The sequence below is a fragment of the Rhopilema esculentum genome, chromosome 8 (assembly GCF_057945365.1).
Source record: "Rhopilema esculentum isolate cy_ngs chromosome 8, ASM5794536v1, whole genome shotgun sequence".
In the NCBI taxonomy this organism is placed as follows: domain Eukaryota; kingdom Metazoa; phylum Cnidaria; class Scyphozoa; order Rhizostomeae; family Rhizostomatidae; genus Rhopilema; species Rhopilema esculentum.
Window position 1 is genome coordinate 5,678,961 of NC_142822.1, and position 26,664 is coordinate 5,705,624.

The following is a 26,664-nucleotide window of genomic DNA, read 5'->3' on the forward strand; positions in this document are numbered from 1 at the left end:
CGATCCCCTTATCTAATTTGTTTTCAAAAAATTCCCCACGGCTTGACTGGGGATTGCCCTTTGAAACTGTAATGTATACATACAGTGTAGCATATTTCCCAAATGATACTGGCTTGTGCAGTTTAGCTGTCACTGAACTCTTCCGGGTCTGCTAAAGATGACACTCTTTTACGGCCTGTCCGTGAATAAGCCAAGCCTGAGGTTAAATAAACACAAACAAACAGATGGAATTTATGTAAAAAAATAACAGGACGCTTTTATCTTGTGTCGCCCTTGCTCGCATTTTTTACACAATTCACATGAGAGTTAGCTTGTTATTCTCAACGAACGACAATGAATATCAAGGTATCGAAGCTGTGGACCAACCTTTTTTAGTCTTGTTAAACGCAGTAGGGTGGCTAGAAAACATTTGAAGTTTCAGCATTGCAACCCTCAGAAATTCAATGCCAGAGCATTGCCAATATTTTGCCGCTGGTACTCTAGTGACTGTACTCTATTCAAGGGTGAGTTGACTTTTTCTTGCAAAAACGTCTGTTGCTAAACCCTGTTGCTAACGTCACGCCAGCACAAAATGGCCCATTATCAACGAACTGAAGCGCAGCATTTTTGATATTATATTTAAGTTTTGCAACGAATAAGAATTCTTGTCTCACATCATTAAAGGTTGAACACTTAAGCTCAATAGGGCTTCCAAATTCTGAAGAACCATTTCTCGGGCACACATCGTAGTACAGAAAGTCATTTTGGAATCAGCTGCCACTTCAGCCATACGTATGTACGTATTATATTTTTAGGCCGCAAAACAGACATTTTAAGCTGCTCCAAATATTTCTTTAACCCATAACAATTTGTTTAATATATAGACGAATCAATTTTCTACTTCTTTGCTTCTATAAATAGCTTCTCTGGTAGAATTAAATGGATTGTTAGGGTTAATGTTACGTCACGAATGGTCGAGCATTTATCTGTTGCAGAAAGACGACTTTTTGTGCACAGCCATTTCATCAGTCTTACCTCGTTTCTTTTCTTTGTCGTCTTCTGAGGTCATAAACCATATTTTTATACCTGGGCCTTTTTCTTCCATGAAAATACCATTTTTCTTCCACAAAACTTTAAACCATTGGCAATATTTTTCATTTTCATTTTGACAAAGATATCTTTTTTAAATATCAAGAAAATAAATGTTTAATTGGACAGTCTCGAAGCCTTGAAACCCTTGTAAAACTTGTTAAGCTCAATCAAAATCTTTTGCAGCAGGTTACTTTTGAATGCCACATGATAAATTTGAATAAACTTTGGCAAGATCACATTTAGGTATTTGTGATCCCAGAAGGTCATATTGGCCTTGAATTTAGCGAAAAGTGACACTTAACAGCCGTTTTTTAAAGAGGACTTTCAGGCACTTACGTGTCACTGTTTACGACTGTTTATCGCAGAAAATTTTGCATTTACACTCAGCGAGGAGCTGAAATGCTGTTTTGAACATATTGCTGTAATATTTGTTCCCTATACAACATTGCAATTAACTGGAAGAGATGGAATTAAAGGCTTCTGACATATTTTATCAATTGTATTCTGTTGCAACATGTTACGAAATGGTATCCAAAATTAGGCCTTTTGCAGGACGAAAATCGTTCGACCAAAACTTTTGAGAAATACTTTAATAACACTTAGAAGAATTAACAGTTTTGGGCAACCGAGCAAAAGTAAGTATTTCCAAGTTCGCCTTACTGAAATCTTACAGGTTTGTGCAAAGAGAAACCTTTTTTGTTGCAAATATATTACAGGTACTCCTATCGCCATAGCTCAGTTTTCATGTTTTTGCAGTGTTCGATATGGCTTAAAAATAAGGAGAAAGAAACGATATATTTGCATTTTACATTTCATTACTCTACCTTGATAAATTTCCCATTATTTCCCACCCAAACAGTCATCTTAAAACTTCTATTTAACTTGCTTTAGCTATTTGAATTTCGGTTTGCTATAAAAAGTTTGCGGCGGTGCGGCCATTTGTGAGGGGAGGGGGGGGGGGTGGTGCAATAATCTCAAGAAACGTTCTTGGAATGCTATTATACTGTGTCACTTTTAAAGAACAGTAGTAATTCTGGTATGGATAAGGTTTGATACGAAAATGTAAATGCATTCATAAGAAACATTTTGATGATACTAGTATTTGTTTTGCATCTAGTTCTGTTTCTGAGATCAATGATACTATTAATGCTGATTTGGCTCACGAGCCTCATCAAGAACACGAGCCTCATCAAAATTGGTCAAAAGTTAAGAACAAATTAAGAACAACCGGAGGCTGAGCTTCTGCGAAATGCAATTTTGAAGAACGTTTTTTCTCAAAATCGCGGATTTTTAGCGATGTGTGGGTGCTCTTTCGGTGAATATTCAAATTTGTCAGCAAAGTACGGCTGTCTCACTCACTTTGTTGGCAAATGAGGCCTGAACACCACCCTAGAGCGAAAAAGCTAGCACTCGCACTGCTTACACCCTGTTAGATTAAGAACAAATTAAGAACAATCCAGCCTCAGTTTTTTGAAAAAATTTAAGAACATTCAGCCTGAACTTAAATTTACTGGTTTATATAAAAAAGAGTGTAAATCAGCAATGAAAATGGTCATCACAAAAAGCCTCGATGATAAGTACGCCTTCCAAGGGTAATGTTGGTGCAACCGGCGAAACTGCAAAAGTTAGAAAACTGTGCAGCCAGAACAGTTGCAGGATGTTGGTTTGATGGGAGTTATTTGATCTTGAAACCATCATGTTCACTTACTAGGGCTAGCGAAACATCCTCTCGTGTCCTGCAGAATTCTAATATTAACTTAACCAACTTAGGGACTCCAATGTTAAGGACATCAGTTGGTCAGAGATGTTTCTCATTCATAGGGGCGAGTCTCTGGAACGGTTTAAACGATGACGCAAAAAGTCAGCCAACCCGAAAGAAATTTAAGGAAGGTCTAATAAAAGCCAGCATTGCATGAGTCGCAATATCTTTTTATATGTAAATTTTTTAATCTTATTTCTTTTAATCTTATTGTATTGTATTTTACTTGTTATATCTTATTAACTTATATGGTAGTTAGATGCATGGCCCCCTGTGAATATGTTTTTCTCTAACTGAGGGGCTACCATGCCTAAAAAATTGAAATTGAAAATGAAAAGAAACGAAATGAGAGCGAGAGTCCAATGTTTTTAAAGAAAAAGCTTGCTTGCTCCTTTCCTTTTTGTATATTCCCAACCTAGGAATTTTCTTTATTCGAACTATCATTATTTGCAATACCCTGGGTACCGGAGCCGCAAAAATTAGAAAATAATATTAAAAAATAATGAGGGTTGCAGAGGCGAAGGAGAGAGAACAGAGAAGAAAAGCTTTTCTTCTCTCTTCTCTCTCCTTCGCCTCCGCAACCCTCATTATTTTTTAATAAATTATTTTTTAATTTTTGCGGCTCTGGTACCCAGGGTATATTTGCAACAGATTGGGTAGTATTAAAGGACATTTGCTGACATGTTTTCTGCAGGTGCAGCCTTAGAACATAATGCTCAGTAAATCGGATATTTGCAAGATTTGCTGAGGGTTGTAACGCCCCCAGCCCCCTATCTCGACGGCCCGGTTGACTGACAATAGCGGTGTAAGAAGGATTCTTCGATTTAGACACTAATATTGTGGAGCCTCTGCTCTTAGCTCGCACCCTTACTAAACCACGTTTCACTTACTCTATTTCGTATTTTATATCTTTATAGGCAAGACAAAAAAGGGTAATCCTTTTATAAATCGCACCAATATTTTGTTTCGGTAGTTGCACGTGCATTACTGCGCCTTAGAACAGATAAAACGAATTAGCTTGAATACATTTTCGTAAAATCGGCTTATTACATAGTAATATGTTCTCGAATCCAGAGGCTCGATCCATTGATATCAAGGTCGTTTCAATTAACTTTCTATTCTTGCCAGAAATTATCTGCATCAAAGTTATAAGGCACTGCGTTCTGTATCAGAGGAGTTGAAAGCCACAAAGACCCCGCCTTCCATATTGATAGCCCGTCTAAAATATTATAATCATAGTTGTAAACTCGTGGTTATATTTATAAAACACACGAGAAGATAGAAAACATTTATACTTGAAATATTAAATGAAAACTCCGAGTTTTTGTTTCGGAGCGAGCAAAGGAGATTTCTTTCTGATGCGGAAATGAAAGTCGTTTGTGAGACCAACAACGCGCAGCTAACGGGTTCAATATTTTCAGATCAAAGATTTTTGCGGTCAATTGTGATGTGTTGCATTTTAAAGCGATTTGCAGTGCTTCTATCACATTAGCGACCTTTTAACGATTTGTATCTAATTAAGCCGAAGAATTTTACCCATTTTGTTGTGCTCTCTGCTCAAATGAAGTGCTATTGGAGCTTTGCGGATCAAATCAGCTGTCACTACGAGGAAAATGAATGCGGTGGATGAAAGATATTTTCGTGTTTTAAATTAAGGCATGCATTCTTTGGATATTTACTGTATGGTTATTAGATGTAATCAAAAGCACACTCAGTGACATATGGAGCAGTGATATAACACGTATCCTGTTAACGTGCATTTTGCAGTGTAGCGATGTTAGTGTTGTTCCACAGGTCCACTGGGGTGTCAAGCTGAGCTCTGTTGATCCACTCCGGGCTGTTGCTGTTCAGTGCCCCGTCGACAGTGTCTGAAGTGCTTTCGGATTTTATTGTGGAATTTGTTTTTATGCGAACATTAATCCTTATTTTACATTGGAGACCGAGGACTGCTTTGAATTTGAGCTACAGTTGCAACGCGAGTAACGAAAGATTACAATGCTCGTTTCTATCCAATGCATGCAAATTAGATAAGTACATGTTTTTTTGTAGACAACAAACAGATTTGGACTGGATCGGTGCCTACAATATCCAACATGTCTTGGGAATGCTACCAGAGACTCTATTTGCTTGTCACTGTTCTTTTAACTTTGAATACTGGGACCCATACGAGAGACTTCGCTTCAGGTAAGTTTCATTACAGATAACGTTTTCAGAATTTTGTGATATCTTTCGAAATTTAAACGGAAATACAAAAAGACAGTATGCCGTATGTTGCTAATTGCATATGTATTTAGGATTCCCGCAATAGTGTGGTTTTTATATTAGATGCTTAGAGTCAACCCACCACAAATTATTTCCATCCACGCTGTAATAAAAAGCTATTACAGGAAACGCAATAGCTAGCCATTAAGACATTGACAATCAAATGTGTTTGGGAAAAGTTTCATGTATCTAATCTAAGTCAAAGGTAGCAGATTATTGTTTCAAGATTCAAGAATACTTTAACGATTTTCCTTAAAGAAAATTAATTTCGGTATTCCGAAATAAGATCAATACCGAAAATGGAGATAGGAATCAATCTTCAAAACTGTCTATGATTGTAAGGATGGTAATACTTTGAGCCTTGTTAAAAGCCCGATGGTAATGCTTCCTAGCCTACAACAAGATTTTAAGCCTCTAGTCGCAGGTCGTTGGAAAGCCCCCTCCCTAATTACTGAGACCCGGCCTTTATCTTGTGACGGAACACCACCTTTATAGTCTATACTAGGGGAATTTAGCCTTTTCACATAACGAGGAGAACAAGAGAAAATTTTTTATAACAATTGGAAGTCACTGGGGCTGGAGGGGCAATTGCCCCCATCCCCTAGGTATAGTATTTTGTAAAAGGCCATTTCAATTCTCAAATGAAAAGGTACCTAGCAGTGGAGGAAAAAACCTCCTTTCCTCTCCTCTTTAACATGACACGGCAGTACGTAGATTTTCTGCTTGGGTGCATCACATTAATTAATTTTCCCCTTTTTCACCAAAAGATTTTGAAGTAATTGAACTCAACTTGAGTGAGATAAAGATTTAAGTTTAGTTATCCGTCAAACGGTTTGAGAAAGATTGCAAACTGCGGTAAATCTAAATGAATGAATATCTTAATGAAATCCTTCGTTCACCTTTCCGGACTTTCATCATCTTTACAGATAAAGCCAGCCCTTTCTATTATCTTTCAAGGTCAATAGGTTTTATTAACCACATTTCCTCGCATACTTTACATGCATTCATTGATACCTATGTGAATGAATGTATCGAAATTTTGGCACAGTTCGTTCGTAGCCCAACTAACATACTTTGCTATCAACCACTGAAACAAAAAATTGTTTGAAAGCAGAGCCCGCAGGCTTTGTGGCCCTTCACTCTTTCACTTGGTGCTTCCATATGATTGATCCCATATTTCCAGATACTGCGGAGGGTTGAGAAAAGAAGGGGGGGGGGGCTAAAACCGAAAAAGAGACGGACTAAACTGGTCGTCTATTTCTTAATACTTTACGGTTTTTGGATAAAAGTGGAGGGAGGGGGTAGACACCTGCTCCTCGGTGCCAGTTTTCAGTATCTTTTCCTGGGGTGGCGCGAGAGAAGAGACTAGGAAGCCATGGCCTCCACGTGTTGTCGTACGAAATTTTATTTGGAAATAATAAGTGATCTTTCCCTGCTCGTTGGCTGCTCTACTGTGAAGTATAATGCACGATTTCGACATTCAATTCAAGGAGAAGTTATGTTTGATTGGGGAGGGGGTTCAGGGGTGTCGAAAACCTATGCAGTAGTAGAGGGCATTGACTTTTCAACCGATGTATATCCAATGTTGTGATGGGATGACGGATTTTGCCATTTTGGTGCGGCATGTATTAAGCGTGGCGTTTAATAAAGAGACGCATTTCTAACAGATAGCCTTTTCGCTTTTGGCCGTTTATAAGAGGGATGATATTTTGAGATGTGGGGCGTTAATTTAAGGAAATACGGTAAATAAACCTTCGAACTTTGTGACAAGCAAATGCCATATCATTTTTCTGGATTCTAGTAGAATGTCAGAGAGGAAAGTATTTCTTTTGTAGCAAATGCAAGTCTGGTTTGATTGGCAAGTCTCAGTTTTAGGTTTATTTGGCGCAAAATGACCCATTGCTAGTGCCTTATACCAGAATCATTAAATCATGTGCGGGACAATTTCTTAATGTAGCCATTGAAGTTAAACGTTTTTCCTCGTACCACCAGTGGTTGCAGTGTATTTACATTTGCTAACCAAACTTTCCCACAAATTAAGTGACAGAGGCTGTGTAAAGAAACATCTAGACTTGAAACAAAATCCATCGAGATTACAAGGATACTTTCTATTTAACTGCTCAAGCTAACGCAACTGTTTGACTTGATCCTTGCACAAATATTAAGCTTGTCCTTTATCCCTTGCAATAACAAAAAGCTTATTGAAAGTCTCGTGCCTTTCGTTGAAAAAAGCTAAAGCAACATCGCGTATCATTCCTTCTTTTGTATTCCAAACTTTGTTACTTCTTTGGGTGTCTAGCATCTGCCGGGGCCGGAGGGCAGTGCCCCCAGTAACTTCGTAATTTTTTATCATATCAGTTGCACTGCCTAGACCGCTTATGCATTCAATATGCCAGAAAGGTCGCTGTGCCCCCTTATCATCAAAATATGGATTTCACACCCCCTTCTCTGTGCTATTTACCAACTTCGTAACTACGTTCAAGAATGAAATAAAGGTCGTTGTCATTTGGGTGACAATGTATAGAATAAGGGGACCTCGCCAACCAGGACTAACAAAGATTGAAACTGAAAATAGAACACGTGTCCAATGTGTGCCCTGAACCTGATCTCCGAGCCTTGCTTTCACTGTGAGGTCCCATCTTTGAGTTTGGAACCACAGACACGTTTTAAAGCTTTTTAAATTCATTATGCGGTCTGTTCCTGAAATTTATGGAAGAAACACTCACTACCAATAACCTAGATAGAAGAATCTTTTAAAATTTATAAAAGATTTGAGACAATACTCACTACTGGATCATCACAAGTGATTTTTCTGAACGAATCTAGGGGAGTTGATACAAATCGAGATTCATTTATTTTCGCAAGGATTGCAATGCTATCAAAGTATTTTGTGACAATGTATGGGCGGTAAGAGGCGTCTGATATTGTGCAAAGCAGCCTCCTGACTCCCGAGATTAGGATTATCCACGATTCATTATGCTATTGAATCCGTAATTAGAGCGTTAAGAGCCAATTTCAAATGACCTGAAGAATCAATCGATAAATCAAGAAGAGTGGATTCATGGCTGTCGTTTTAATCTAAAGCCGACTTACTCTAGAAGCAGAAGAATTCTATTTATAAAGCATGAAAGATTCCCCTTCAACACTGATGGCTTTCTCCCCTTTACCTTTGGCAAAAACATCAGAGTGGCTTTCCCCGTTGACTCTGCAGCAATCTTTCACTTGGATTTCAGATAGCGTTAGGGATATATATTCCTTCCACAGAATCAACCTTGAAGAATAGATAATAGATCACAATAGGTAATTGAATGAAACTTAAACTGTTACACCTAGGCCACGCTCTGATTTACAGGCCAGGAGAAAGTGAACACTTTTCTTGAATCTTTGGTCCCTTGCCTAGAGACATTTTTGTCACTTTCTCTGAAACATCAATGTAGCTTGACGATTAGTCAATATTATGATCCTCATTTAGGCCTCGGGCTAATTTCTAACTCTTAGAGAAGTGTCACACCCTTGTGCCACTGTCCATCGTGAATGCCGATGATCAAACCCGAAACGTTTTGTTATTGATCAAGCAACCGTAGAATTTACTAAAACGTCTAGGCGTGAAGACGGAAGAAGAAAGTGTCAAAAAACACTGGACATGAACAAATCAGCAGCTAAGTGTGCAGTTTGTAATTATGGCATTTTGGTAAAATGTTTATGTTTCTATATTTGCTTCAAAATACTACTAAGATCCTTTTCACTTAAATAGGACATTGTTAACCCTCCTGTTGTCCTTTCAACTACCCTTTCCAAGCGATTGTCACAGTAGGGGGAGTTAAAATCCAAAAAATTCAAAAAAGGGTGCGTTATTTTCCCTATCATGTGGCTGATCTTCTTTTCATGTCTTTGGTGAGGCTGATCTAACTTGTACTGGGGCCAGTAGAGGAGCAATTCCCATAGCGGGCTCACTGATTAGCTGGCCTTTGTACTAAACTGAGCACTTTGCCACAAAGACCAAACTCTTCACAGCTCCTCAAGTTGGAATGCGCCTTTGGATTTTACAACCTTTTGCTCACCCAGCCAACAGAAAATCAGATCCCACAAACACTTGGTTCTCGATGCAGACGCCTTTCTAACCGTGACGATAATCCTTGCTGTGTATTCTAACCAATGTTTGAGATACCTTGCACTGATACAACAAATTTTATGACAAAAGCAGAGATTAAGATAATCAAGGAGGTCTTAGATAATCGCATTTAGGTATAAATCTTGTAAGAGTAGGGATTTGCAGAGATTAATTACTGGCCAAACTAACGTTGTGAATTGTATCTCCAAGAATACTAGAAATGATATACATTCACATGGTATGAGATTTATCAATCTTTTGCACTGTTTTGTTGTACGCGCAAACGGTTGCAGCAAATCGGCATACTTTATATCCACACTTCTTTTATGTACCTGCCGATGGCAGCATGGTTGAAGTTTTCGGAATGGAACATTAAATTTCTTTTCTACCGATCATTATTCTGTCGATCCAAAAGTTTTATTAGCATGATTCCATGACTTCAAGCCAATCTTTTTTACTATTAGAGCCTTTTTTGATATATCCAGTATCACGTTGTACTGTTCCATTAAGGAACGAATCCAGATCCCTTTAATTTTAGTCAATTTCACGCTCGACTCTATTTCAAAGACAACCTGGACCGAAAACGAGGCTTTAAAACCTCCCATAGATTTCAAGAATACAATTGCAGCAAGCAGAGTGAACTGGCTGCCGTATTTTTGAAGACAATTGATTGAATCAGAAGACCACTAACAAGTAATCCATAATGAAGTAGCAACTATAAGCCCATCTTTTTATTTGTAATCTAACCGCAGTCAAAGTAACACAATTGTGAAAAAGTATTAGGCCATACCTTTTTTCGTCTAAGCATTCTAATCGGTTTTCTTGCGAAAGCCATTTTAAGTTCACCACAAGTTGCCATCTCAATATTTAGATGTGAAGTTGTTCGAAGTATGCATATGACTGCCACTGTAAAGTTGCTCTAAAACAAAGATAGGTTTTGTAAAAGTTAGGTATTGACAATAATTTTTTATAATTGATTGATATACCAAAATATTTTTAAAGGAGCCATGCGTAAAATTGAATTCATGGTATATTATCTTTTCACATACATGGTACATGTTTATTAGTTATCTGTTTTAAAAGGCAAACACATACGTATTTTGAAAGAGTCACCAGTCACCTATGCACGGATGAAAACCAAGACATTCATTAAGCAGTAAATCCAGACTTTTCTCTCAATGACCTTTAAACAAGGTATCCTTAACTCCAATAAATGTTACCAAGACGAATATATAAAATCGGGCAATAATTCTGTATCAGTCCATTCTCCCATTATAATCAAGATGCTTGTGGATCCTCACAAGCCACTTCTATAGCCTTGGGTTCTCTTTTTTATTTTAATCATAACGTATTTTTTCTTTATATGATAACAGATAATGGACAGTGGAAAGACTTTCAAGCAAACAAGAACAAGCTGCAGGAAGAAAACTTCCACGAGCCAAACCGATGGAAACCTCCGGTTCGGCTTAAACCATTTGATGCGAGGCTGTTCTCTCGATTTCGTATCAAGGAAGAGGGCCCTCAAGAAGGGTCTGGGGTAAGTTCAGGAGATGGGCCTATTCCCCAGTGTGATGACGAGGACAATGACTGTGAGGAGGTCACGCATGAATCAGAGACCGGACTCAAAACGAGGCCCACTGCTAAGGTCATTTCAAAATTAGAAAGACCTACTAGTAAATCTAAAGTTGATTTAGTGCTAGCGAATTCGACTACTAACAATAATTTACATACAACGACGTGGCCATTGCGGTACACAGAAATATCTTCAAATTCAACGAGAGTTTTGGCATCCACAGTATTAGTAAGTGAGCCTGCAAAGATCGCTAATCATACAAAAAATAGCTTAGTGTTTGTAACAAAGAGTTCTTCGATGAAAAAAAATATCTCACTGGCATCACAACCTACTGTTAAAAGAACTCCTTTGACTACGAAGAAACTAAAGTTATACCCAACCATGGCTATACAAGACTCGAATGTTACGACAAAAAACGTGAATTCACTTTTGGATATCAATCATGTTGCAACTACGAAGGTTCGACAAACAATGCCTGTCTTTTTGGAGAAGTTGTCAGCCTCTAAGACAGTACCAAATGGTGGTTTAACAGAAACGACTATTGCTGAAACTTCGGCTGTTTATAAAACAAAACCTGTATCTTCTTATTTTGGTAAATTAAGCAAAAGCAGTTTTTTAACAAAATATATAACTGCTACACCACCCTTCGATCCTCAGCTGGTACAGTTTACAAAAGCTATGGCCTTCCCCAATCTACCAAATAGTACCTTCTCTTCTACTTCAAGTTATTTAGAGAAAGTTGATTACAGGACTAAAGATATCGAGTTAAATTATACGATGCAAAACAACGATCTGTCGATGATTATTGAAATGCCTGACAAAAATCCGAGCAGAACTGACCAAATGCAGGAAACATCACGAAAACCAACCATATTTACTTCATTCACCCAACCAAACAGCATTGTAAGTAGAAGCACAGCAGTACCTGAGTTGAATTCATCGAGTGCGTTAAACTCAGATGTGAAGCAAACTGAGATTGTAGATGGAACAGATCAGTCACTTGGTTCTGTTGTCCATTCATCTCCTGTCGGAGCAAAATACTTGCAAACTTCAACTGCATCTTTTGCCTCAAATCAAATTTTCAGTAAGGCAGCTCATATATCGGCTAGCTCTTTCATGATCTCTGCCGCTAAAAGCATAGATAGTGGTTCAGCCACGTTGAATCCATCCACACTCGTTCTTTCATCCATTTCTACGGTAGTAAATGCAAGTGGAGTTTTATCTGCTAGCGAAACTGTGAGACCGAATTTCACAAGTAATGCAGCTACTCCAGTCTTGGCATCTTTACTCCCAAGCATAACAAGGAACATTGACGAATCTTTGAAAGTTCATACTTGTGAGACTTTGAACTGCAAGTCTGGAGGAATATGTAGAGCATTTGGACAACACACTGCAAGGTGTCTTTGTCCGATAGGAACTGGTGGAAAATACTGCGAAAGAGGTAAGTAAAATTCACCTGTTGCTGTCCTGATGTTAACGTCATGTTGATTTTATGTTAGTATTACCTTACCTTTGCTTTGCTAGTGTTACGTTAACCTTATGTTAGTGTTGCGTTTGAGCTACATTAATGTTAGGTTAGTGTTCAGTTAATGATACAATAGTGCTGCGTTAGTTTTACGTTATAGTTACGTCAGCTTTGCATGCTGCGTTAGTTTTACGTTATAGTTACGTCAGCTTTGCATGCTGCGTTAGTTTTACGTTATAGTTACGTCAGCTTCGCATGCTGCGTTAGTTTTACGTTATAGTTACGTTTTCTTTGCGTCAAAAGAAAAATTAGGATTGCGCTAATGTTACGTAATATCTACTTATTTTTAAGCTGTTTGTACCATTATTTTCAAAACTGTTACTATTCTTTATAGCATCACCGTTCACACATCCAAAGTTCCGAGGAGACTCGTACATGATGTTCCGTAAAGTTATTCATAAAAAGAAGAATTGGAGACTGTCCATTGAATTCAGATCAGATCAGCGTAGTGGGCTCTTGGTTTACGGCCATGCTGCTTTTAACAATGGTTTCCTCGCAGTATTGCTCCTAGATGGCTACGTACAGTTAAGGTAAAAAACCTACTTAAACTGTTATAGAGCTCATATTTAGACGAATAGTAAATTGAAGCCTTTAAATAATAATGATTTAGCAATTCATGTCTATATTGTCGCATGTTTCCTCGAGCTAGGCCATTTTTTTACAAGTCATTAATATAATTTTTTCCTATGTTTGGATACTTATGATATGAGATGATGATGTATATTAGACATTAAGTATACTCGTACAGTCATTGTGTTACTAAAAATTCTACATCATTTTGCACAAACTGGCACCGCGGAAAAGGGAGGCTTGGGGGACTCCACTTCTTGCAAAAAACGTAAAGAATTAAGACGTTGACCACCTGTGAAGCCTTTTTTCTTCCGTTTCAGCCACCCCCTCCCTCTTTTTTCGACCCTCTGCAGCATCTGTAAGGTGATAAATTTATGTTTTTGAATATAATTTCTCTACTTTGGTTTTCTAGCATTTTAGAAAACGATTCCTGAAGGTATTTATATTTGCATTATTACAAAGCTTTTTTCTTTTTTTAGAGCTGACTGCGGAAAAGGCTTCATGGCACTAACCAGTTCAAGAAGACTGACTTTATCACAATGGCACCGCGTAACAATAAGGAAGTTTGGAGGCAAATTCCACTTGCAGCTGGATGACTCTCTTGTATCCTCCTTTAGTGGAAGTTGTCTTCAAAGATATCACAGATACGACGAATTCTATCTTGGCGGGTTAACGGACAGTCATCTCGATTTAAAGAATGTTGGCTTTACACCAGGTTTTTCTGGCTGTGTCAAGAAGTTCAAGGTTGAGGGCAAAGACCTTATCACTGAAAGCCGAAACATGACTGGAGTTCAAGGCTTGAATATCGGTAATTTAACCCCATTTTGACAAATAGCTTTACTTTTGTTATCTAGCATTGAATATATGAATCAAATGAAAGAATTACTAAGAAGAATAAAGTTAAAAAGAAAAATTGAGAAGATAGAATCGGCTTCAGTAGAATCGGTTTCTATAGAATCGGTAGTTTCTTTAAGGATGGCTGCGATGGTCCTGTTGTGTCACCAAGCAAATATGTTTAAATGGAACGCTCTTTTTTTAAAGACTGCAATTGGCTGCGGCTGTCTGAGTAAATAAAGCTGAATTTATGGAAGAGTTGAAGTGATTCAATTTTCCCGGCTATTGTAGCCTGCGTCCCAAACCGTAAGATGTTCAATTAAAACCCTTGACTTAGGACAGTCTGTGGCTGACTAAAACGCATCTGTTTGATTTACATCAACTAAACCTGTCCAATCAAGATTTTGAATGAATTTTAGGCGCAAAAAGGATTGTCGGACTTTTAGAACTGCAACTTTCTGCAGCCATCAGAAATATGTTTTTCAAAACCAATCTTTGATATGACGCAGCACCATCGCAAGCAGAGATGACTCTTTCGAATATCTCAAAACCATATGAAAATCAATGGAAATTCCCTAGGTGCCAGTTCCATGTGTTCATCCACGCTTCGGGTGTTTAAATGTATACATTTTAGGTCATACATTTTTCATTTTAGAAAGGTTGCGAGACTTAGGCTCTTTCCTCAAGGGGACACATGACGGTAATCCTTGAGATTTTCATGGTTGTCAACTTTAGGTGAAAAACCCCTAACGTTTGGTGACGACAAATATGAATAAAAGCATTTTTTCATAGTATTTTTCATGTGCATCTCACGCGAGGCTATTGTTATTGTCGGCAGTGGAAATGTCTCTGTTTAGTTTATTTTGCTTCTTACCAAATGCTGTTTATCTTAGCACATATTATGTTTCCTAAGTTTTCAATGCTCTAATTCTAGCGCGATTTCAAAGGTATTGGGCCTAGTTAAATGAGCAAAATTTTCCCACCTTCCAGCCCATGGGATGGGAGACGAGATCAAGCCTCCCTATAAAAAGCTTTGTAATTCCGACCTTGTGTTTGGATATGTAATTCGGATATGAGAAACGCTCTATCCGTGGCAAATGAGATCCTGCTCCAAGCTTGCTGGATCCTGCCTCTTGGAATGAAATTTTCCTATACAAAATCAATACTGGCTAGGAGTTGGGATGAAATTGTTATCTATGCGCATGCGTTCGCATTCCATAGCAAAAAATGTCGTGCCGTGGTATCTTGGGAAAGCTGAAGGGTAGGATAAAAAAGGGCCATAAGCTGGAGTGTGGGATACAATTTGCATGTAAGCATTCGATGATTTTATCCCATCTGACAGCTTATGGGCTGAAAGGTGGGATAATTATTTTCATGAAAATGGCTTTGAAAAAAGCAAACATTTTACAGTATATTGGCTAAAAGCTATTTCGTCATTTTAGGCTTTTAGCCAATATGTTCTAAAATGTTTGCTTTTTATCAAAGCCATTTTCAAGTTCTGTACCGCCAAAAAACTGTTCACTATTATGCTCATATAAACAGGTCTTATAATGTTGTCATCGACCATGGCAGTCATACATCAGCCATTGATTCATATCAAGTTAACTTACTTGTAGTTTTACCCAATGTTTTATGGGAGCTTGGAAAACATTTGTCAGGATATTTGCAAAATGATTCAGCGAGTCACTGTTCACGAAGAATTATACAAGCAGTCACTTTCCTAATATTTTCTTTACTGTTGCATTCTTTCCCATACACAAATACAACAAAACCTTGAAATAGCTAACTGATACTCGTGGGAAGAAAGTTACTGTACGTTGTTTGACGATATCCTTGATCTGAAGATTTGATGTATAGGGTTGAGAAATTTTTTCAGTTGGGATAGGTATCCGTTGATCGAAGATTCGCTATGCGGAAATCACTAGTTTATAATCATCCCGTAATGACTTTTTTCTCCATAATGGTGTATGTTTTCAGGGTCCCTTCAGCTTTTCTCACAAAACAGGAGTACCTAGGTACAAAATTTCTTATCATGAGCAGGGACTGCTGGGCATATAACGGGCTGAGGGGGGTTATTGGACTACAACATTTTGGAGAGCCAAACATTCATAATGCCAAGAGCAAGATTATTTTCTTATTGTTTTAAGCAGAGTGTTGAAAATAATTAGAGGGTGGGGCTTAAGTCTACCTGCCTCTGCAGTCCTTGGTCACTAGTTTTTTATTTGCGTATGTTAAACATCTCCCAACTTCAATCGGAAATTATACATCTTCAGTTACACGCTTCGGTTTTATATTGAAGCTAAACACAAATATTGTTTTTTCCCTTAAAGGTGACTGCACAAGTGGGTTTTGTTTGGAGAGAAAATGCTCAAATAACGGTGTCTGCGTACCTTCTATTGAGAATTCAGCAAATTGTCATTGTCACCTTGGATATTCAAGCTCAAATTGCTCAACAGGTCTGAATGGCAGCAAAGATAATATTGTTATTATTTATTTTAAAAGTTAATTTTAATTGTATTGAAGATTTCTGATATCTTGTTAATCTCAAACTATTTGAATGGTTAAGATCGTCATGCTACTCAAGTATGGTTTTTTCTCGATAAAATTTAAGTCCTTTTACCGTACAAGCAATTCTTAAGCTAAAACATCTTAGATTAAGAGCAGTGTAGAGCAAGAAGAAAGCCAGGGGTTTTTTATATCTTGTTGGGACAAAAGCCAAATCCTTGTTTTTACAAAGACAAAGGAAATGTTAAAAGAATCGAATTGAGAAAAATCATACTTGTTTTTCTAATAGATAATCATAATCATGATTAGATTTTGGTTAAAAAAGCTGAGCATTGCATATAATCACCAAGGATAATGCTCATCCTATTTCGAAATTCTTCATAGCTGAGATTGGAATTGTATAAGAAAATGTGTTTAGTCTAGATGAGCAGAACAAGCGTCTACTGAGCAATAAGACATGCAGCAATTATATGCAAAACAGCCGACGGATACATGCGAAGGAGAGATACTGTCAGTCGTGAGAATATGTCCTTTGTCTGAAAGCTACTTCCAAAAGGCTTCGATCGCAAAAAGATCTTGGGGCCGACCATACTTATTTGTCCGGTAATGATAGGTCCATTTCTGAGGTTTTTCATTGTAGCCTGGTAGCCTAATTCAAAGTCTTCATGTAACAATTACTAATCACTCGACGAGGAAATCGTTTTCCTTTAATGTGTCGACTTCAATATTTTCTCTTTTTCTGTTTCAGCCGCCAATATAACAGTCCCACAATTCAACGGTCCTGGTTTCATGCAGTTCGAAGGTCTCCTATCCGGTGCTTGGTCTACGCTAGATATTGAAGTAGTAATTAAACCACAGACTAAGAACGGACTTGTATTATTCAATGGAGATAGACGGGATGGTCTTGGTGATTTCGTTCTCTTGGCTTTGCGAAACGGATCAGCAGAGCTGCGATATGACTGTGGAACTGGGGAGGCGATCATAAAGTACGTAGTTTGGTTACGTTCTCGTAGACTTGCTTGAGAGGTGTTTGCTAAGCATCGAGAGAATCAAGTCATTTATTGTATATTTGAAAATTCAGGCTGTGGGGCAAAGCATTGCTCTTAGTGTATAATATAAATGTTCTGGCAGTGTTCAAGTTAAAAGGACCAAATACAGTAAATTGGAATAAACATCATTATTTTATCAAAGTTTCCCACTTAAAGATACTGGATTTGTAGCAGTATTTAACAATTTTCAAAAGTCCTTGAATTTGATTTGTGGCCAGTCACTTGGGCCAATCTGAAATGTATATCTTGTTGGGACTTGAAAGGAGCTGAAATATCTTCCAGAGAAATAGCTTGTTCATGAAGATCGTGAAATTGTATCGAAGAACTAACTACGAATGAGCAACATCCCATCGCATCCCACTTTGTAGCATTATAAGCCTCAGGTCCCCTTGGAGATTACGGGATTTTTGAAATCACTTGTACTTGGCTGCCTTGTGCGTATTTCTAGCCTCGTTTTCTTTTCAGAGTTGTACTTTTGCAGAGTTCATGACCCCCTTTAGAGCGAGGGACAATTTGACGACTATCAATCACTTTATCCCGCCTATGATGGTCAGGAAAATCTCAGTGCTTGTTTTGTTAAGAAAATTTGCTACTAGCCTAACTGTTTGCAATACCTTACTGTCTCTCAATGTAATGTTGCGCTATTATAGGAGCCAGCGGCAACTAGTGATGAACAAATGGTACCATATAAAGGTGGTGCGAAGAGGTAGAACTGCTAATCTGTCTGTTGACAATGATGTCCCAGTTACTGGCATCTCGAAAGGTCCATTTCAGATGCTGAAATTGAGAGAACCTTTGTTTATTGGCGGCACAAACGATTTTTCAAGCATCCCAATTGCAGCAGAGACGCACACACATTTCAAAGGATGTATTGAAAAGGTATGCTGAACTATGAAAGCTGAATAGTATGTAAAACACCTTCAGGTACAAAGATCTTGATAATTGTTGCTTTTATGAGGACAGTCTCTTTGCTTCAGATGTATAGCAACTACTTTAAATAATGACAAGAAGGGATTTTGCAGCTTTGAAAGTCCAGCTGTTTTTTTCCAGAGTTGCGCTGTTAGCGAATGTTGATACCCAAAGCTGCTTAAAAGATGTAGGCGTTGATAATACCCTAAACAAAAATATGACAAAAATCGTACATAATTTATAAGAGAGCGAATATATTATTCTGCTAGGGTAAATAAAGATGTTAGTAGCCATCATAGTCTATGAACGTTGCCTCTGCTTTTATACTGATATTGCACTCATAAAACTTTCCCACATACATGACCTGTTTAGAAACGAGTATTGCTATCGAAAATAGATGTGCTTTTGAATTCCAGCAAATACAAGTATGAGAGAACGCAATTTAAGTTTGGGGTAATACATCAGAGATTTCTTGACACCAGACAAACTTAGCCACGTTTATTGATGTTATATTTTCAGCGTAATAGCTTTATTAGTATCGGTCTGCTAACATTGTAATTCTTTCAGATCACAATAAACAACAAGTTGCTAAAATGGGACAAAGCAGTTAAAGGCAGGGATATCTCTAATTGTGAGGCACATGAATGTCTCACGAACACCTGCTCAAAACATGGCAAATGTGAATCGTACAAGGGTGAATCATATTGCCATTGCTATTTAGGATACAATGGGAAGTCATGTGAGAAAGGCAAGTATTTGACTGAATCTTTGTTTTTAAAGATGAGTAAACAGTTTTTTGGCGGTACAGAACTTGAAAATGGCTTTGGGAAAAGCAACCATTTTACAACATATTGGCTAAAAGGTTTTTCGTCTGCTACTCCTCAGCGCATAAAACGTCAGAATAAGGGTCAGAAAGAACACGATGAAAAATGAGTAAATCTATGTCTTTGCTTGTAGAGCAGAGTATTTTTAAATTGCCGCCCTGTGCCTCAAACCTAGTACGATCATCAGGCATCTATAGGCGTAAACGTGTAGACTTAGGTAGTAGCACCTTGAAACAGACAGTCTATCTAAAAAGTATGCTTGCAATCGTATGCTTTGAAATTGAAACATTGTCTAGAAACTAGAATTAAATTTCGCACACATGCAGTAACCTTATGCTATTGAATTGATATCTTTTCAGGAACCAAAATCAGCATTCCAAAATTTAACGGCCATAGCTTCTTACGATTTCAAGAGAAAGATTTCTTTCTACAGTGAGTATGGCATTTTTTCCTTCCTGGTTTTTCAAATGTCAGGTATTCGTGTAAGCCACTGAGTAGGCGGGTTTGTTGGCAACCGGTGATAAAAAACATTCTGATGAAAGTATTAACCAGTGAACTAATGGAGCAAAAACCAAATGTGCTAACTGAACTAAAAACAATGCGGAGAAGTGGAGCATACTTGCTTTCTATGATTAATGGGAGAAGGCGCAAAAGTAGGCTTGCAGGGCACTGTTGTGGGGTCAGGAACAACATGATTTTTTCACTTGAAAGGATTCAGATCATCATATTTTTAACAGTTATGTGCCACATTCAACAACATTCAAGCTACCTCCACTATTTGCTAGATATATCTTTTACGCTATAAAAGTTTTTTCATTCATGTATACTCAACTTCCGATCTTTTTTTCTACATATCGGTGAGCTCGCCTCTACCTTTTGCCACTTTCTTGCTTTCCAAGGCTCAATGTAGCTGCGAATAAAGGCTCAACTTAGCCTTGGTTCTTATGCGTAATCAGACCAAAACAATTGTACTTCATTAGCCAAACTTAGGTCTTTCATTAACCATACCTCAGCCAATTTTCTACAATTTTAATTTATTTTGCACATTTAAAGGTAATTCACCATGCTCTAATTTTGAAATTTCCAAAATGGATTTCTATGACGTCATTACATTGCCACTCCATAACCACCTCCTTGCAGCTACGCGAACGTATTTGATAGTCGGGTGGCGTCAGAAAGAGGCTTTGTCGTGCGTTTATTGTGTAGATCTACTTATGACGCTCTGATGAACATCCAGCCAAACATGTGTGTAGAAATTCAATTAACTCTGACCTGAAAGCAGTGTAGAGTCTTTTTAATCGCAGTTTTAATAATTGGTTCAATTTCCCCTGCAAATCAATTTTTGCGAATAATGAATATATAAATTTATTACCGAATGAAAAGAAATTATTTGATAGAAGGCTGTTTCACTCAATTTCTCTTCGTTTAATAGTGCAAGCAATTTTTCACCCAAAGCCTATTGTCTCGTTTTTTGAACTAAATTGTTTCTAGAAGATGAAATTTTTACAAGAAATTATTACAACACGTTGCTTCCAAGCTCTCAGATGCAGCTGAGAGGCGACAATTTTTTTCCAAAATTAGGAATAGCTATGCATCAGGTTTCTGGTACGGGCTTGCGATTTTGAGACCGAGTGGTACCTAAATATTGATAGGATCTCTAATTCTTAAATTGGAAATCCAAATGTAATCTTTAGACGATGAGCAAATAGTCTTAAATCTGAAGTTATATACGTAAAGAAAGAACTAACTTGGTATTCCCGCTTTGCAGCATGTTGCAGCCAAGTTCCTTTTTCTCGCTGGATTTCAAGTCAAATGCATCCAGTGGGTTGATCTTGTGGAAAGGACAGGTGAATTTTCTTTAATCAATCTACCAACTTCCATCAACACTAATACTGTGTTTCAACATTAAGTTCGGGCAGCAGTTTATTGATTATTTTAATGAGTGGATTACTTTACTTGTGATGTTGTAGAGTGATTGTACAGCCTGTACAATTTCATTTTTGTTCCAAGATTGGAAAGAAACAGATTCGTAGCACTTATTAGAAGAAAGAAAGGAAACTGCAATTTGTCGCACCTTGGCCTCGCCCATTTCAAAATGGGGTACAGGGTTAAGGCTTTTCTATCAATGTCTCTACAGTTGACAAACTGTAATTAGTAAGACATAGTCACGTTTGCACATCATAAAAACCCGCAAACATAACTAGACAGTGTTGTACCAAAAACTCTTGAAAAAAATGGTCCTTTTTAAATCGCACACACTTTCAGGTCAAAGTTTAAAAAAACTTGCTATATTGAATCGGTACCCCGATCACCGTCATTCGTATGTCTCTTGACAGAAAAACAAGGAGATTTTTGAACGATCTAAGCATTTTCTTTTATTAAAAGCGATCTATAAGGCAGAGAAGAAATACAATAAGAGCAAGGCCAACGGCAAAGTGGCTCTAGAAAGAACAGATGTCTTTTTGAGAAATTGAACGATCCAGTTACAGCACTTTTGTTCTTTATTCCTATCTTAAACACTTGATATTTTCTCCTATTCTTGTGATAATAAGTATTCTATTATGTCATCTGCAGAATTTACTCAAAGTTACACGAAATACGGAACCATTTTTAGCACGCTAGTGTGCCTGAAGAAGGTCATTCAGTTTTTAATGAAATCTTTAAATATTTTAAGTATGTTATTCAAATCAATTAATATAACAGAATATTCAAATTTAATAATAATTTGACCAGCTGCGAAAAATTGTTGATCGCCAACAAGATTTAGATAACTATGTTCAGCGCATATTCAGGATGGAATAATTAAGATTCAAAAGTTGAAAAGATTAAGTAGATAAACAGTTATCAATAAAGATAAGATAAAGATAAAGAAAAGTTCAGTGATTTCCTCAACTCATAAGCCCTTGATGATATTTTGCATTGGTGTAGACCGCTGATCATTCGAAAAACCAAAGTAGGGTTAAGGCCATGTGCGTGACAATCAAATTACTAAAGAACAGGCTTCTGGAGGTGCAGTAAAATTCTTATTTTCTAATTTTACTATATCTGATGAGAAAATACAGGTAGGGTGTCAGGTGCAAAATTGTAATTATACTCGTCAATAAAAAACTGCTACGTCACCAGAAAGGCTCGAAGATCTTGTACAAATTGAGCTTGAACAATAAGTAGAAATTTTCAAAATTGCTGATCATCGTAATCTTTCATTGTGAAACATTTCTTTTCGAAAGTCATCAATGCTGTTTCTAACAACTTTCCTCGATTAAAAACAATTGATGTGTCAAGAAGCGTTGTTGTAACGGGGTCAACATGTAGTCACTTTCGTCTTCTTACGTTGAACGTTGAACAATTTTGGGGGGTATGGGCCGCGCCGACCCCTACCAAACAATTTTGAATAAAGATTCATGAGGAATTGGTGTGTTAGCTTAGGATGCTAGATAGCAGCAAAGTGACTCTAGTTTTTGTGAATCTTTGAGATCAACCCACGAAAAACTCTTCCTTGAATTTATCCCACGAGTTTTTCTTTGTTTGATATTTTCATTGCTAAATGCGCTTGGTTTATCTAATGCGGGTTTCAGATGAAATACTGCAAAGGGAAAGTCATTCTCCTCTATCACGATGCTAGAAGCAATTTTTGGATCCTCTTTCTCTCAAATTAAGCACAATTTCCTAGCGCCAGCTGCTGACAGATTGTGATTTGTAAACTCTCGCTAGTTTTGTGGTTCTGTATTTAAGCTGGTTTAAAATCTAGGGCCAATGCTTGGCCTCAAATTGAGCCTCAAAGTGCCCATCGAGAAGCCTGATTTTGGTTTTGGGTTGATGCTTGATCTCTTAATCAACCCGAAAGACAGGGGATTTCTTCACAAAACTTTGGAAACATTCTGATAACATCATCCCATAAGCAGGTGGTGGCCAGCCAAGATTTGTGTCCGATAGCAAGGCATTTCAAATCAAGAGATTAGCTTTAAGGGTAGTGGCTTGAAAAAGTGGTTTGGGAGGTTTCTTAATTGACAAATATCAATATTAAGTAGTGTGTTTTGCAGTAGGTCACCGGAGTTGCATTTGAGATATTCTGCATTTGCAATCGGGAATCAAGCAAATTTTTGACTGAAGAGGCAAAGATAAGAACTTATCTAACTAACCAACATCTTGTCAAGTTACAGCAGTTTGCATGGATTGCAATGTTATAATTGATTTCATAGGTAAATATTGATCCACTTTCTGCCTTAATAATACCAACACAGCTGCATTTTTCTGAAAATCAATCAGCTCCTAGCACTGGTGCAAGCAGAAGCTGAAAATGAAAGTGTTTCGGGAATTAGCTCTACTAGATTAACGCCCATTGGACGTGACAAGGAAAACGAATCACCCCGTTTGACCTAACTTGGAAGACAGCTGCTTATAAATGCTTAATATTGGAAATCTTTATTAGATAAGGCAATGTCTTTGTAAATATTAATGGTTGGAAGGCCAGAGGTTTTGCCCAGAAAAGCTAGTAAAATGAATTGCCTTCGTAGCTGTGAATCAACACTGATCTCGCAAGGTCATTACAGCAGAAATCGGCATGGTTGATGAAGTTCTATGCGCTGAGATTTGACGGAAATAGTGCCAGGGCAAATTCACACAATATGATGCAGAAAAATTTGATTAGATAACAATCCTACGCTGAATGAATCGACTACATACATGATCATACATTGCCCAAAACATACGTCATTTGAACTCGCGGCTTTAAAAGCTTGCTCCACGAATATTTTAAGACACTTGTGACAAGCATAACAACAACAACTCTTACTAATCTTGGCACCAGTAATTTCATGCGTGTATTGAAATCGTTCGTTCTTTCGTCGTGGATGTAAATCGTCAAATCGTTCAATATTTCAAATGGTCTTACGTTTCTTGGTATCTATTTAATGGACAACATCGCAAGACTAAACAATGGATTCCTGCGCCTCACTCTTTCCGCTGCCAATCCCAAGGACATACCAATTAGCTTTTGCTATTATCATGGTAATACTGGCAATTTTTACCGTCACTGCAAATGCAACTCTGATCCATGTTCTGTTGAAAACAAAGCAGACAAAGTCAATCACTAACAGACTGATCCTCTTGATGAACGTTTCGGATATATGTACTGGTGTTATCGGATATCCCTGCATCGCTGCAGTTTATTTGATCACAACCGAAGGGCGTCGTAACTGCAAGTTCGAGCTCGTAACTCAGTTCACAACATTACTGTTCGCTTACTTATCTTTTTGTTTGCTAATGGGCGTTGCTATTGATCGATACATCCGCGTAACCAAACTCAATCGATACAACGTATACATGAACCATTCCAGAATGAAAGTCGTTCTGGCTGCAGGTTGCTTTCTCTCCATTTCAATATCCATCGTTTCGACTGTTTTTGCTTCGTCGTTTTATCTTAAAATCGTCTTGAATGCGTCGAACCTTTCAAGCCTTTCGTTAGTGTTCATTGTATACACGTTAGTTGCCAAACGATTGCGTGTTCATTCAGGAAATTTCAACCAGCATCCAAGTGATATCAACGGCCAGGATATCAAACAAAAGAAATTGCTCAGAAGCACCAAAACGGTCCGAATACTGCTAGGGACACTGCTTGTTCTTTACGCACCGTATAACGTTGTTTCAGTCATATGGACGTATTATCGGTTCTATGTGAACGTTAACCCAGGCATTCTTCTCAACATGTTAGAGCTTCTGTCGTATATCTTCATATTTTCAAATGCCGGGATCAACGCAATAATTTACTGTTACGGCAACTCAGTGACGCGTAAATACGTGAAAGATCGTTTGTGCAGGCAGCAGCAATTGACAGATATTGATATGGATGCGATTGGGACAAACCCAGGCAGCGTCCTATCGCCAAATGAAAACTGATTTGTTGCCTAAGCAAGTACAAAGCTTGCATCGACCTACTTAGCTAATCACGGTCATTAGACGCAACGGTCGTAAATTTACGAGTGAGCCATTACAAGGGAACCTACTTGTGGCATTCTCACATCTTAGAGACCATACGGCTTTAGGATTTTTTGCACAATACCCGCCTCCCCAAAGGACCCTTGCATCAGTGGTGCTGTACCCGAGCCTAGCAAAACAAAATCGAAACAGTGACTTTTATGCAACAAGGTGTTTTGCATTCACTATTGATGTTGAACATCACAGGCGAAATAGCAGATGCTTGTAAAACACCTTGTACCGACGTTTTATCTTTGCTGCCAAGTAAAGACCTGCCCAAGGACCAAATAAGCGGTGATCCAACTGAACAGAATTTCAGTTTAAACAGAAGTTCCAACTTAACAGACGATCAGGCTCGACCGAAAATTATACTCAACTGAAGATTCAACACATTCGACTTAATAAAACTTCATCTTGAACAACAGCAAAGACCTTGTGGTAAAAGTTAGAAAAATAGATTTGGACCGTGGCAGCAAAAGTGGATATTGAATCGAAAAGAAGGATTTTTTGTAAATAGTTGCGTTGTAAAAATTTGTGTGTTTCGTGGCGAACTTTGGCAACAGATAAGTAACATTACATCACAGACATATATGGGGTTCACTCAATGGGGTTCATTTTTTGTTTTAAAATTATTTACTTTCAGTCGACTTGTTGTCGATCACTTTAAGCAGCTCTAGCATTGTTGTATCTATTGGCATTTGACATGTCCTTCTAAGGCATAGACTCAAATGTAATTAAACTTGTGAACAACAAATTGTTACAGAAATGAAGATTACCGAAAAGATATTGAAATGACAACATTATTGTGTTAATATCCTTTGTATTGAGTAACATTACCAACATAAGAAAATGTTTCTGGCTTTCTTTCTGTTATGTATCATGCTTAGAATACATTGAGGCTTAGCCGCTGATGTAGTAATTCTCAGATGGTAATGTCAGTTGAAGCAACTGTAAAGATCTGATTGTCGGAGCAGATAAATTTTAGTAGGGAGCAGGTGGCTTTCAGCTCCATTACAAATTTCTTGACACATGGGTGTTCCCCAGGCATGCGTCTTTGATTAATATGATCTCACAGAATCACTGCAGTTCTACCCAAAAAAGTGTTGAGAGGCTAAAACTGTTAAGGTTACGGTTGATGGTGTCCTGGTTTCGATAATTGGACCTATTTGGACCTAGACACGGGCCAAGATGTTGTTTATCAATGTTAGCTGGATTACAGTGTTGGTTTTTGCGAGAATCTCCTGAGGTAAATTATGTTCTAAGCTAACTAAATATTAACGAATAAGCAAGATGAATTCATAATGAGATGAGCTTTAAGAATTTTCCAGTGATTACTGCTACACAGTTGAACTTATATGAAGAAGTTTCGTATCTGCAGAAACGCTTCAGTGAATAAAAGGTTGTAAATGGTTTCACAAACATAGCTTTATCCGTGTAAGCGATGTTTTCTCAGTGTAAGCGATGTTTTCTCAGTGTAAACGATGTTGGGTTATGATGATGGAAAGGTTTGACAAGTTTGTGATAAACATATGTTTTCTCTTTAGAAATTTGGTATGCTGAAAGGTGATTACATTTCGCTGTCTCTTATTGAAGGATACCTCGTTTGCAGGTTTGTGATAGATTTTTACGCTCATGCTGTATATGCTCTATATCAAATCTCATTCATTCCTGAATGTCTAAAAGACCCCTAACAATATCA

General features: G+C 37.8%; 1 protein-coding gene across 1 annotated transcript in view; it reads left to right on the forward strand.

Moving 5' to 3' along the window:
- Positions 1 to 340: 340 nt before the first annotated feature.
- Positions 341 to 26,664, forward strand: part of LOC135694991 (pikachurin) — a 33,843-nt gene continuing 7,519 nt past the window's right edge. Inside the window, exons 1-12 of the mRNA XM_065213905.2 lie at positions 341 to 503; positions 4,880 to 5,014; positions 10,577 to 12,217; positions 12,636 to 12,831; positions 13,351 to 13,679; positions 16,036 to 16,161; positions 16,959 to 17,196; positions 17,910 to 18,138; positions 18,736 to 18,916; positions 19,352 to 19,424; positions 20,761 to 20,839; positions 26,510 to 26,574. Of these exons, the coding sequence (XP_065069977.2) occupies positions 4,924 to 5,014; positions 10,577 to 12,217; positions 12,636 to 12,831; positions 13,351 to 13,679; positions 16,036 to 16,161; positions 16,959 to 17,196; positions 17,910 to 18,138; positions 18,736 to 18,916; positions 19,352 to 19,424; positions 20,761 to 20,839; positions 26,510 to 26,574 (3,248 nt within the window). The 5' untranslated portion in view covers positions 341 to 503; positions 4,880 to 4,923. The remainder of the gene's footprint in view (positions 504 to 4,879; positions 5,015 to 10,576; positions 12,218 to 12,635; positions 12,832 to 13,350; positions 13,680 to 16,035; positions 16,162 to 16,958; positions 17,197 to 17,909; positions 18,139 to 18,735; positions 18,917 to 19,351; positions 19,425 to 20,760; positions 20,840 to 26,509; positions 26,575 to 26,664) is intronic.